This window comes from Herpailurus yagouaroundi, unplaced genomic scaffold (genome assembly GCF_014898765.1).
Source record: "Herpailurus yagouaroundi ecotype Mexico unplaced genomic scaffold, PumYag 29, whole genome shotgun sequence".
NCBI lineage: Eukaryota > Metazoa > Chordata > Mammalia > Carnivora > Felidae > Herpailurus > Herpailurus yagouaroundi.
The window spans coordinates 72,523-83,118 of record NW_024412377.1 but is presented as its reverse complement, the minus strand read 5'-3'; the positions used below and the strand labels follow the sequence as shown (position 1 = coordinate 83,118).

At 60.9% G+C, this 10,596-nt stretch overlaps 1 protein-coding gene across 4 annotated transcripts in view; it reads left to right on the top strand.

Moving 5' to 3' along the window:
* Positions 1–19: 19 nt before the first annotated feature.
* The window catches only part of CLPTM1L (CLPTM1 like), a 15,171-nt gene continuing 4,594 nt past the window's right edge, over positions 20–10,596 (top strand). Inside the window, exons 1-10 of one of the 4 annotated variants that reach the window (XM_040493386.1) lie at positions 20–242; positions 644–744; positions 1,673–1,862; positions 3,314–3,462; positions 4,467–4,545; positions 6,910–7,027; positions 7,253–7,347; positions 8,087–8,171; positions 9,202–9,305; positions 10,201–10,266. In XM_040493386.1, the coding sequence (XP_040349320.1) occupies positions 81–242; positions 644–744; positions 1,673–1,862; positions 3,314–3,462; positions 4,467–4,545; positions 6,910–7,027; positions 7,253–7,347; positions 8,087–8,171; positions 9,202–9,305; positions 10,201–10,266 (1,149 nt within the window). In that variant the 5' untranslated portion in view covers positions 20–80. The remainder of the gene's footprint in view (positions 243–643; positions 745–1,672; positions 1,863–3,313; positions 3,463–4,466; positions 4,546–6,909; positions 7,028–7,252; positions 7,348–8,086; positions 8,172–9,201; positions 9,306–10,200; positions 10,267–10,596) is intronic. The other 3 variants (XM_040493387.1, XM_040493388.1, XM_040493389.1) reach the window with 3 other exon arrangements.

Genomic DNA, 10,596 nt, shown 5'->3' with positions numbered 1-10,596 from the left:
GGGCGGGCGGCGGGGTCCGCGGTTGCGAGGCGGGCCGGGCCGGGGTGGGCGCCGCTCTCTGCCCGGGGGGCGGCGGCGCCATGTGGAGCGGTCGCAGCTCCTTCACCAGCCTGGTCGTGGGCGTGTTCGTGGTGTACGTGGTGCACACCTGCTGGGTCATGTACGGCATCGTCTACACCCGGCCGTGCGGCAGCGACGGCAACTGCATCCAGCCCTACCTGGCGCGGAGGCCCAAGCTGCAGGTGAACAACCAGGAGGTGTGGCGGCGGGGACTACGTGGGGGCGGGGCTGGGGCCCCTTCTTACCGAGCCAGGTCCAGGACAGCCCCCCAGCCCCACTTGCTCCAGGTCTTGGGGCATGGTGGCTCCGGGAGGGCTCGGGGCGCTGCCCCCTTACCCCTCGTCCCGCCTCTTGAAGGCGCCCGGGTCCCTGCCCTGTTCTGCTCAGCTGCACGCCTCAGTAGCTTGTTTGCAGTGGACACAGCAGATCTCTTCCTGGCGCGATGGGAGCTAAAGTGAAACCTTTTCCCATTTGGTAGCTGGTCAGATTGCCACCGCGGGTGTAGCAGTTGGATGCGTGTTTTCTGCCGAGGGGGGGTGTGGGGGGTCCTTGCAGAGCTAACTTTCTTGACGCTCCTTTCCAGCTCAGCGTGTACACCACCACGCGGTCCAACCTTGGTGCTGAAAACAACGTGGATCTGGTCTTGAACGTGGAAGACTTTGACGTGGAGTCGAAATTTGAAAGGTATGATCGGGGAGCAGCGCGTGCCAGTGATGGGGTAAGTGCTGGTAACGTTTAGGTTGTGGAAAAGGCAGTGTCGTGTGTAAGGAAGTTAGCGAGGAGAAGCACTGTTCCCTTCTGTCTCGTGAGTGGGGCGGCTTTTAACTGCCCTCGTCTGTGATACGTAAACTAGCCAAGTTTTGCTCTTTGTGAAAGTAGGAGGTGATGAGTTTGTCCCTTAAAAGGTAGCTTCCAGTGTCCGACGGTCCCAGGATGTACGGCAGCCATGGGCGTTTCCAGAGGAGGAGATGAGGTGGGGGTGACGTGGCTTCCCACAGCAGACAGCTTGTCTCTCTCTTCCTGGCGAAAGTTGCCAGTTAGGTCAGTGTAGTGATGGAAATGCTCAGGTACGAAGAGGGAGCGTGAGAAGTTATACTTGCTGTGTCGTTCTAGTTTTAAGATTTCAAAAGTAGAAGTCGAAAAGCAACTTGCTTGTCCGGAGTCTCCTTTTTTCCTGTGTGTCGTCTGGGTGATTTCAGACAAAATAGCAGAAATGTGTAGTGCGTTGGCATGAGCGTCCTCCGGCCAGCCTGCCCCATTCGAGAGCTGCGGGAGGCAGTGCACCAGACGGGGGAAATAGGTGCGGTTGGGGTCAGCCACTGCCTGCCTGGCCACGTGAGCCCTGTGACCAAGGCGAGTTCCTGCCTTCCCTGAGCGCTGCGAAATGTAGGCAGGAAATGCTGCCCGTGGTTTTAGAAAACGGTCTGTGAGCATCTGCACTTTCAGGATTTTGGTAAAGTCTTTGCAGGTGGGTGCGTTTTCAGAACGTGTGAGCTAAAATTAGTTTGAAACGGCATGATTTACAGAGGTACTTGGGTAACCTGTGCTGTGAGCACATACGAGGCAGCTAACATGCACCGTGGTTGTAAAACGGTCGTTTCTTTTGTTTTAGGACGGTTAACGTTTCCGTACCAAAGAAAACTAGAAATAACGGGACGTTGTATGCGTACATCTTCCTCCATCATGCCGGCATTCTGCCATGGCATGATGGGAAGCAGGTGCACCTAGTGAGCCCTCTGACCACCTACATGGTTCCCAAACCAGAAGAGGTCAACCTGCTCACGGGTGAATCCACTACACAGGTGAGTGTGCCTGTTAGGTCACTGACCGCATGAGGCCTGCGCTCTCCCTGTGGAGTTCACACCCACAGGTTTCTGCACGTGCAGCTTACACCGGGAGCTGGGGTGACCATTGGGAAGGGAAGCAGTTTGATGTAGGGACAAGCACGTCTGTCTTTCAGCAGAATTGCTTCCTGTGACTCGCAGATAAATTTTATGCCAAGTTAGTGACGTAGACTCTAAGTAATGCAATGACAGGTTACTTCTCAGGCCCCGGGCCCTCTCAGCCTCCAGGGAGTGTGTGTGCACCCCATCAAGGTGTGGGGGCCTCCCTTCTGCAAAGTCGGCCGCAGCCTTCGCTCACAGCTGGGGGACTCACTGCCCTGTGTGTAGGGCAGGACAGCACTTCGGTATATCTTTTCAGTTGTCATTTGCGATTACGGGAGAGATACCTGTACTGCATACGTCCCATACTGCTGTGAAAAGCTGGGTATACGAGGAACCTAGAGTGGCTTAAGTGGTTATTGACGATACTGTGGGTAAAGCAGAGGAATTCTGTTTTTGGGTCTGTGTGGACTAGAAGGTGAGCTCGTTTACAGATGGGAAGTGTCTGTGAGGCTGCCCCATGCTGGGTCTCCTTGGAAGGACTCCCTCGGCTGCTTTTTCTTGGGGGGACTGTATGGCCCCGCCTCTCGGGGCCTTCCTAGGGAGTCAGTGAGGTGGTGGGTGTTAGTGTGAAGTGATCTCCGGAACATACAAATAAACGTGTGCGGTTAGTATTACTTAGAAAAGCATTCTTTTTTTTTTTTTTTTAATTTTTTTTTTCAACGCTTATTTATTTTTGGGACAGAGAGAGACAGAGCATGAACGGGGGAGGGGCAGAGAGAGAGGGAGACACAGAATCGGAAACAGGCTCCAGGCTCTGAGCCATCCGCCCAGAGCCTGACGCGGGGCTCGAACTCACGGACCGCGAGATCGTGACCTGGCTGAAGTCGGACGCTTAACCGACTGCGCCACCCAGGCGCCCCTAGAAAAGCATTCTTAACGTAACTTACCGGAGCTGTATTCTATCTATTTAGGTGGGAGATAGGCGAAATGGTCCTGCAGTGTGGAATTTGTCAGTTAGATCTGGGAGATCTTCCTGGCAGTCATAGCTTCTTTGCTGAATAGAGCTCTGTGTGCGACTGACGCCCAGCCCTGACCCTGTCTTTGCAGACGACGTGACGGACCGGGCCTAGGGCCAGTGTCCTCAGTCTCGCTGCCAGCTGCAGGGGCTGTGAGCTCCGATTGCCTGCCCCCTCCTGCAGGTGTCCCGGGACTCCCTCTTCTCATGGTCCCCGCTCAGGCTGGGATCTAAATGACAACCCTCTGGCTCGTGTTAAGAGAAGGAAGTGAGGGGTGCCGCTCTGGGGGAGCCGGGGTCATGCCTCCACCCAGCACTGGGCTTTCCCTGCTGAGCCACTCGTTTCCTTTAGCAGCAGATAGAGGCAGAGAAGAAGCCACCGAGTGCCCTGGACGAGCCTGTTTCTCACTGGAGACCAAGACTGACACTGAACGTGATGGTGGACGACTTTGTCTTTGACGGGGCCTCCCTGCCTGCCGACGTGCATCGGTACATGAAGATGTAAGTACCGCTGGGCCCGCCGGGGAGGAGGGTGGCTCTTCGCGGCGCACGCCCCCGTGCCCAGCCTCGAGCTGGCGGTGCAGGAGTGGCCCCGGTGTGTGGGGTGTGGAGGACACCTGGGGGGTCGTGGCCCACCAGAATCCAGAAACGGGGGCCCACAGTGCTGCCTCGAGCACCCCTGAACCTCTCGAGGTCTTGCTGATAGAGACTGCCACCAGGGCGTGAGACCGTGTCGTGCTGCACCCCCTGAGACTTTTGTCCCATCTGCGTACTGATTACCTCTGTTAGGACCCCGTGTTTTGTTTTAACTTGACTTGTTTACGTTAACTTAAAAACTAGTTTTTAGGTCATTACGTTTAGTCTTTAGCATCGCTAGTTAAACATAAGCGTTGAAATTGTGTGAATAGTTTAGACCGCCTTGCGTTTTGGGGGAGCCCACTGTTAAAGTAAGATCTGTTGCCGATGTCATGCAGCGCCTAAAAATGGTCGCGCTAAGACTCGTCTTCCTTCACGGGTTAGTTGTAAACGTGCTATCGTCGTGTGGGTTTTTTCTTTTTAATGCGTATGTGTCATTTCTGAGTGTGCAGAAGAGTCACGTAATTAGAAATGTAAGCGGTACGAAGGGTCACAGAAAGCCCCCCACTCCTGTTCTCTGGCCCCCGCCGCCTCCAAGGTACGGAAGGCAGGTGGGTTTTTATTTCCACTCTCCCTCTGCATCCCTGACCATCCCGCATCAGGGCACATGTGGGCCTGTCACTCTTTTGCGGCCTGGATGGTGTTCCGCTCTGTGGCCACTGGGGTTTCCCTCCCACGGGTGTGACTTCAAGGAAGAACAGCTGGTTAGAGCCCTCGGCTTCTGTGGGCAAGGTGTGTCCCGGGGCTGTTTGCCCAGAGACAACCGAGGACGTGGGCGGGATTTCTCCGCGCTGCGTCTCCGAGCCGTGTCTGATTCCTCTAATGGTGAAAGTGTTCACGGTGACTCTGGGAACTGCTTGATCCCCCAGGATCCAGCTCGGGAAGACCGTGCACTACCTCCCTATCCTGTTCATCGACCAGCTCAGCAATCGGGTGAAGGACCTCATGGTAAGTGTGGCTCCTCTGGGCTGCTGTCGCCCCGCAGGAGCTTGCTGCGTCTTTCTGACTTGGCAGAGCTGTGCTCCGGGTCTGCCCCCGACTCCCTTCCTGACCCCTGTGCTCTCTGTGGTGGAAGGCTCTGGAACAGTTCTGTATTAAGTGCTTGGATGGCGAGTCTCAGAGCTCATTGCAGAACCGAGTGTCGCTCAAACAGTTCATGAAGGTTTTTCCACCAAGCCCTAGTTGTTTGGCTCAAAGGCACAGATGGGCTTAGAGGGGGTGCTGAGCAAACTGCTCCCTTTAGAGCTGGCCCCACACAGTGTCACCGCCTGTCTTGGAGCCTGCAGTTGTTCCTCCCGCCCCCCACCCTCGGGTGGCCCTGGGCAGGGCTGAGTGTGGGAGTGGAGGGGAGCTGGCACCCTGCCCCGCAGGGTGGGTTGGAGGGCCAGTGCGGGACGGCTGACTTCCGGGCAGTGACAACAGCAGTGACCATTGACACGGAGGGTCACCTACGGTGCCCCAGGCACTGTGCCGAGCACTTCACAAACGTCCCGGGGTCTCGCCCCGTGGGCTGTGGAGCTGTGGCATGAGCCGGACCGGTCGCCCTCCCTGTGACTCCTGGCCGCCATCCCAGTCTGTGGGCGTTTACCACACGCTGGAGTCCGTGCTCCTTGCTCACAGACGAGACAGCCTGGGCGCAGAGAGCCCGGGTCCCCGTGGGATGCGTGGCAGTGAGCAGAAAAGGAGGCATCTGACCCGGGGCCCAGCCTCGCGGGCCCCCGCCCCAGCTCTGCCTCCCCCTGCTGGCCAAGGGGTCCCTAACACGCGGGGTCCTGCGCTTCCTTTGGGGGTGCCCCCTAGATCTATGGGGCTCGTCGGCCCCGGGCAGACCGTCCTCCTCCCTCCTGCTGTGTGCAGACCTGGAGCCGGCCCAGTTCTGCCGAAGCGCGTGGTCAGCTTTCTGGGGGCCCGGGGCTGCCATGGTGCGGGCAGTGGTGTGGAGAGGCTGCCGGCTGGCTGGGCCGCTGGAGCTCCGAGGCTGCGTCTGCAGGGCGCCTGCGCTCTCCTCATCGTGTGGGTTTAGCGGCCTCATGACGTGGCACCGCTATTCAGACGTGGAAACAAGCTCGCGGGCCGCCGGCGTTTCCTGTGGCGTCTTCGTGACACGAATGCCTTGTCTGGATCAGGGCTGCTTTCTGGAAGGAACGCCATCTTTGGGGAACAGCTAATCTGCTGGGGTTTAGACAGTGGCACCTGTGTGGGTGGGTTGGCCCATGCCCACCTGCCCTGGAGCCAGTGCGCCACTGTGGTGTAAGGGGGTCCCAGCGCCTGGGCCTGGCGTCTGGTCAGTCCTGCTGAGGGGGGGCCCTGGGCCTGGCATCTGTCTGGTCCGGCCCGGGGGGGGGCGGGGGGGGCCAGCACCTGGGCCTGGCGTCTGGTCAGTCCTGGTGGGGGGCCCTGGGCCTGGCATCTGGTCAGTCCTGGTGGGAGGGGGCCCGGCACCTGGGCCTGGCGTCTGGTCAGTCCTCGTGTGGGTGGCCTGGTGCCTGGGCCTGGCATCTGGTCAGTCCTGGTCCGCTCCTGTTGCTGGACTGGCCACGTCGGTGTTCACCCAGGAGGGTCTGCTGAGTGAGCTCCAGTGGGTGGAATCAGGTGGCACCATGTTCACACGATGGGGCATGTGGTGCCTGTGGACTCACCGGCCTCTGGAGGCGTGGAAGGCCGCTGCAGCCAGCGTGGGCCACCAGACCCCACGACCACAGCTGCTCGCAGCTGCCCCTTGCCTCCGCACACACTTAGGTCAGGTGTCGCATCTTTCTGAGGCTTTCTGTTGTCCCCTGGGGGGGGCAGGCCGACCCTCCACAAGTCAGTCTCTCCGGGAGCCTTTAGCCCACACACCAGGGCCCCAAGTGCCACCCGCCACATTTCCCTTCCCTGCGGAGAGGTGTGGAGGCTCCGTGGGGCCCGTGCCCGGCTCGTCCGCAAGAGCAGGTTCCTGGTGCATGCCGGTGCTGCTCGTGCCGAGAGGCCGGGGTACAGGGCCAAGCCGACACGGGGGTTCGAGAGATACGGGGTTCAGGTGGCAGAGGAGACGAGAACACGTTGCTCAGAAAAGCTTTGAGCCCAGGATGAGGGTGAGTGGCGGGAGGTGGGAGCCACGCCTCCCCCCCACCCCCCACCCCCTGGGACATGGAACAGGCGGTAGTCGAGTAGGCCCAGGGGTGCAGCGTCGGCCTCCAGTGCACGGAGCCGTGGTCGGTGGGCAGCCCACGGCGTGGGATGAGCCGTGGGGTGAGTGCCCGGCAGCGGGTGGGGGCAGGCGGCGGACCTGGGAAGGGCGCGGCCTCACTGCCCTGCTGTCCTTCCCGCCAGGTCATAAACCGCTCCAGCACCGAGCTGCCCCTCACCGTGTCCTACGACAAGATCTCGCTGGGGAGGCTGCGCTTCTGGATCCACATGCAGGATGCCGTGTACTCCCTGCAGCAGTTCGGTGAGGCCACGGGCTGACCTTTACTTCTGGGTCTGGGAAGCCGTGCTCAGGCTCCAGCCTCGGTGCCTCCTGCTGGTGTCCTTGACCATGGCTCCCGGCAGAGCGTTGGGTTTCCGCTCTCAGTGCTGAGAGCTGTCCTCGTCTGTGGCCGTGAGCGTGAGGCGCGTGTCTGGCGTTGGATGTCGCTGACCTGGCTCGCCTCGTGCTGTTTCCTTTTCCGTTCAGGGTTTTCAGAGAAAGACGCTGATGAAGTGAAAGGCATTTTTGTCGACACCAACTTGTATTTCTTAGCTCTGACCTTCTTCGTCGCCGCATTTCACGTGAGTGGGCACCGGGCCGGGGGTTTACGTGGTGCGGCCTGGCGACCTGAGACTTTGTGGCCGCCACGCTGGGGGTCCCTCTCCCGGCTCAGGACGGGGTGTCTGCACCTGGGGCGCTGATCACCTTAAGGACTTGGGGTTTGTCTGCTGGCCCTGGAGGTCATTTTGAAAAGAAACCCAAACTCCACGAGATCAGTGAATGGCTTTGCAAAATAAGTATCTCATTGTATAATTCTAGCACGGTGCTTTCGATGTTGAAAACCCAGCCTTTGCGTAGAATCCCTTTTTGAGCATGGAGTCTTACAGCTGGTGGAGGAAAGCTGTCCCCCACGTGGCAGCCGTGCTAGATCTGAGGTCAAGGTGGGCAGGCGTGGTCCCCCAGTGCCTGGAGATTGGCTGCCAGTCTGGCTAAACTTCCCAAAACCGTGCTGGGAAATAGTGGTTTTGTTAAAGGAGCAGGGTCTGAGAATGACCCGTGTGCACGGCCTGGGCACCAGGTCAGAGCCGGCAGCACCTGGCGAGGGAGCCGGGACGTGTGGCCCACGACGGCGGTCGGATGCCCCGAGGTCCCGACGTGCTGGGTGGGGCACGAGGCCGTGGGTTTCCGAGGTGTGGCGTGTGGCATCCACCTGGCTGTGACCTTGCGATCCGGGTCCCGCGCACACCTGTGCTCTCGCTCGGTGGAGACGAGCCGTCGGAGCGACGCGAGCCGGACGTTGCCGTCCTCTTCTCTTTCCAGCTTCTGTTCGATTTCTTGGCATTTAAAAATGACATCAGTTTCTGGAAGAAGAAGAGGAGCATGATTGGAATGTCCACCAAAGCAGGTAGGTGCCCTCAAGTTTCGGCCGTTCCCAGAGCGCCGTGTCCTGTTGATGGATACGGATCTCTAGGCTTCACTTTGGAGCTTGGGGTCTGCGGTCGTCTCTGGTCCGTGCCAGTCAGGGAGCCGGCTCTTGCGCGGGCGGCGCCTGCGAGCCTGGCAGAGCCTGGCCTCTGCGAGCGCAGAGGGGCTGTCTGTGGCGTGTGAACCCGAGGCCACGCGCCAGGCCCCCCCGGCAGCGACACCAACGCGGGATCTTGGCCTCCATCTGTTTGGCTGCTAATCAAGCGTCTCAAGAGGCAGTTCTTTTCCTTCCACAGAAATGACGTGCCCAGGGGTGGTCCGGGCACCTGGGCTGGCCCCCGGTGTCAGCCGGGTCTCACATCCTCCTGTCCTCTGGTGTTCTTCGGGGGGCACAGGGCCCCTGCTGGGTCCTCCGGCCCTTCCTGGGGAGCAGCCGTGAGCGGGGCTCGTGGGTCCCCATCGGTGCACACGGGGCAGCCAGGTGTCCCCCTAGCAGGCACCCACGGGGGTTGGCCCCGCTGCTCCTGCCCCACAAGAGGCCGTTAGGACGGTGCATGTTATCAGTCAGTTATAGCGTTTTGTAAAGTTTGGTCTTTATGGAGAAGGTATAGTTTTTAAAAGATGAGTTTCTCACGGAGTTGGGAGGGAAACCGGTAAGGGGAAGAGGTCAAGGAGGCGGGTTCTAATCCCCACCGGTGACCCCTCTGGTCAGCGTGCTCTCTGTGTGTTTGTGTACCTGCACGCACGTTTCTGTAGCAAAGGGGACCTTGCGTTCCGTGCTGTGGCCTCTGTGGTCGCTATAGAACATTTGCATGTCACACACACCTTGTCCGGTGCAGTGGATGGAGGGGGTGAAACCCTTGAAGCTTTGTGTATGCTGTGGGGGGGGGGGGGACGGGGCGGGGGGGTGAGTGTGCACGTAGGGGGGTGGGGGCATGATGGGACCTGTCAGGTGGGGTGTGGACAGGGCGCGGCCGGCCGCTCAGCGCAGCCCCCTTTCCTGCCCCCAGTGCTCTGGCGTGGATTCAGCACAGTGGTCATCTTCCTGTTCCTGCTGGACGAGCAGACGAGCCTGCTGGTGCTGGTCCCCGCAGGCATCGGGGCCGCCATCGAGGTGAGACGTGTGGCTGTGCTTGGCCGCACCCAGTCCCGAACCACGGGAGAGACGTGGCCCTGCCAAAGACAGGGAGGGGCGTAGCAGCTGCCGCAGTTCCGGAACGCCAGAGCCCGGCTGCCGAGGGCCCTGTCGCTGGGGTTGGAGCTTCCGCCCATCACACCTGTCCACGCGACGTGTTTTACCACGTCAGGCAGGGAGCCACACGACTTGTGCCGCCCACCGCGTGAGGCCATGTGGGACGTGGTGCCCTGTCACAGCCCGGGCCGAGCTGGGCTTGGAGAGCGATTCTGTGGGGCGGGTGGCTTTGGGCCAGGACACGGCGGGGAGCAGAGGGGGTGGCGGGCTGGGACGTTCTCTGTCCTCTGGGGCTGCCCTGTCCCGGGCCTCAGCCCCGGCCACAGTTCCCCGCCCTACCCGTGCGCCGTGGGCACCGGCACGGGTGGCCGTTGGGCCAGAGAACGCACTTGGTCTGCCCATGAGCCGTGCCGCGAGGACCCCCCCATAGCCACCCGTCACAGCGCGGAGACCCAGCTCACCGGGTTGTGGAGGCGGGTCCCCCGAAGACGGCAGGACTCAGGGCAGAGGCGAGGCGCCTTGCAGTGACCACCTGGGAGAAGGGGCCGGTGAATCGAGAGGCAGGCAGGATGGGCCGGGAAGGGGGCCCAGCCCAGAGGACAGCAGCCAGGCCGAGTGCCGGTTCCGTCGGTGCAGAGGGCGGCCGAGCTCGATGTTGGCGTGGAGCCCACGAGCACCAGTCAGGCTTGGTGGTGTGACCAGTCAAGGCTGGGGGCGCGAGCAGGCACACGCTGTGGTCCGTCACCTCCCAGGGGTGAGTTCCGGGGACTCCTGGGTCTCAGAGCCATGAAAGTATGTTTCTCGTTCTTTCTTTCAGCTATGGAAGGTGAAAAAGGCCTTGAAGATGAGTGTTGTTTGGAGAGGCCTGAGACCGCAGTTCCAGGTGGGCATTTGCGCGGTAACAACTGTGCCCCCACCCCAGCGGCCCCGGGACGCGCCGGGCCGCCCCCCGCCCCACGCCTCGTCTGCCCCTTGGATGGTCTGTGCCTCCCCTCGCCCCCCCCCCCACCCTGTCTGCTCCCTGGACACTCTGTGCCTCCCCTGGCCCCCGTCTGCCCCCCTGGACTCTCTGTGCACCGCCACCGCCCGCTCCCACCACCCCATCTGCCCTGGATGCTCTGTGCCTCCCCCCCCCCCCCGGCTTGACTTCGTGGGTGGGGAGAGCGTCGTGTAGGGGAGGAGGGTAGATGGGGGTGGGCGGCGGGGGCTGAAA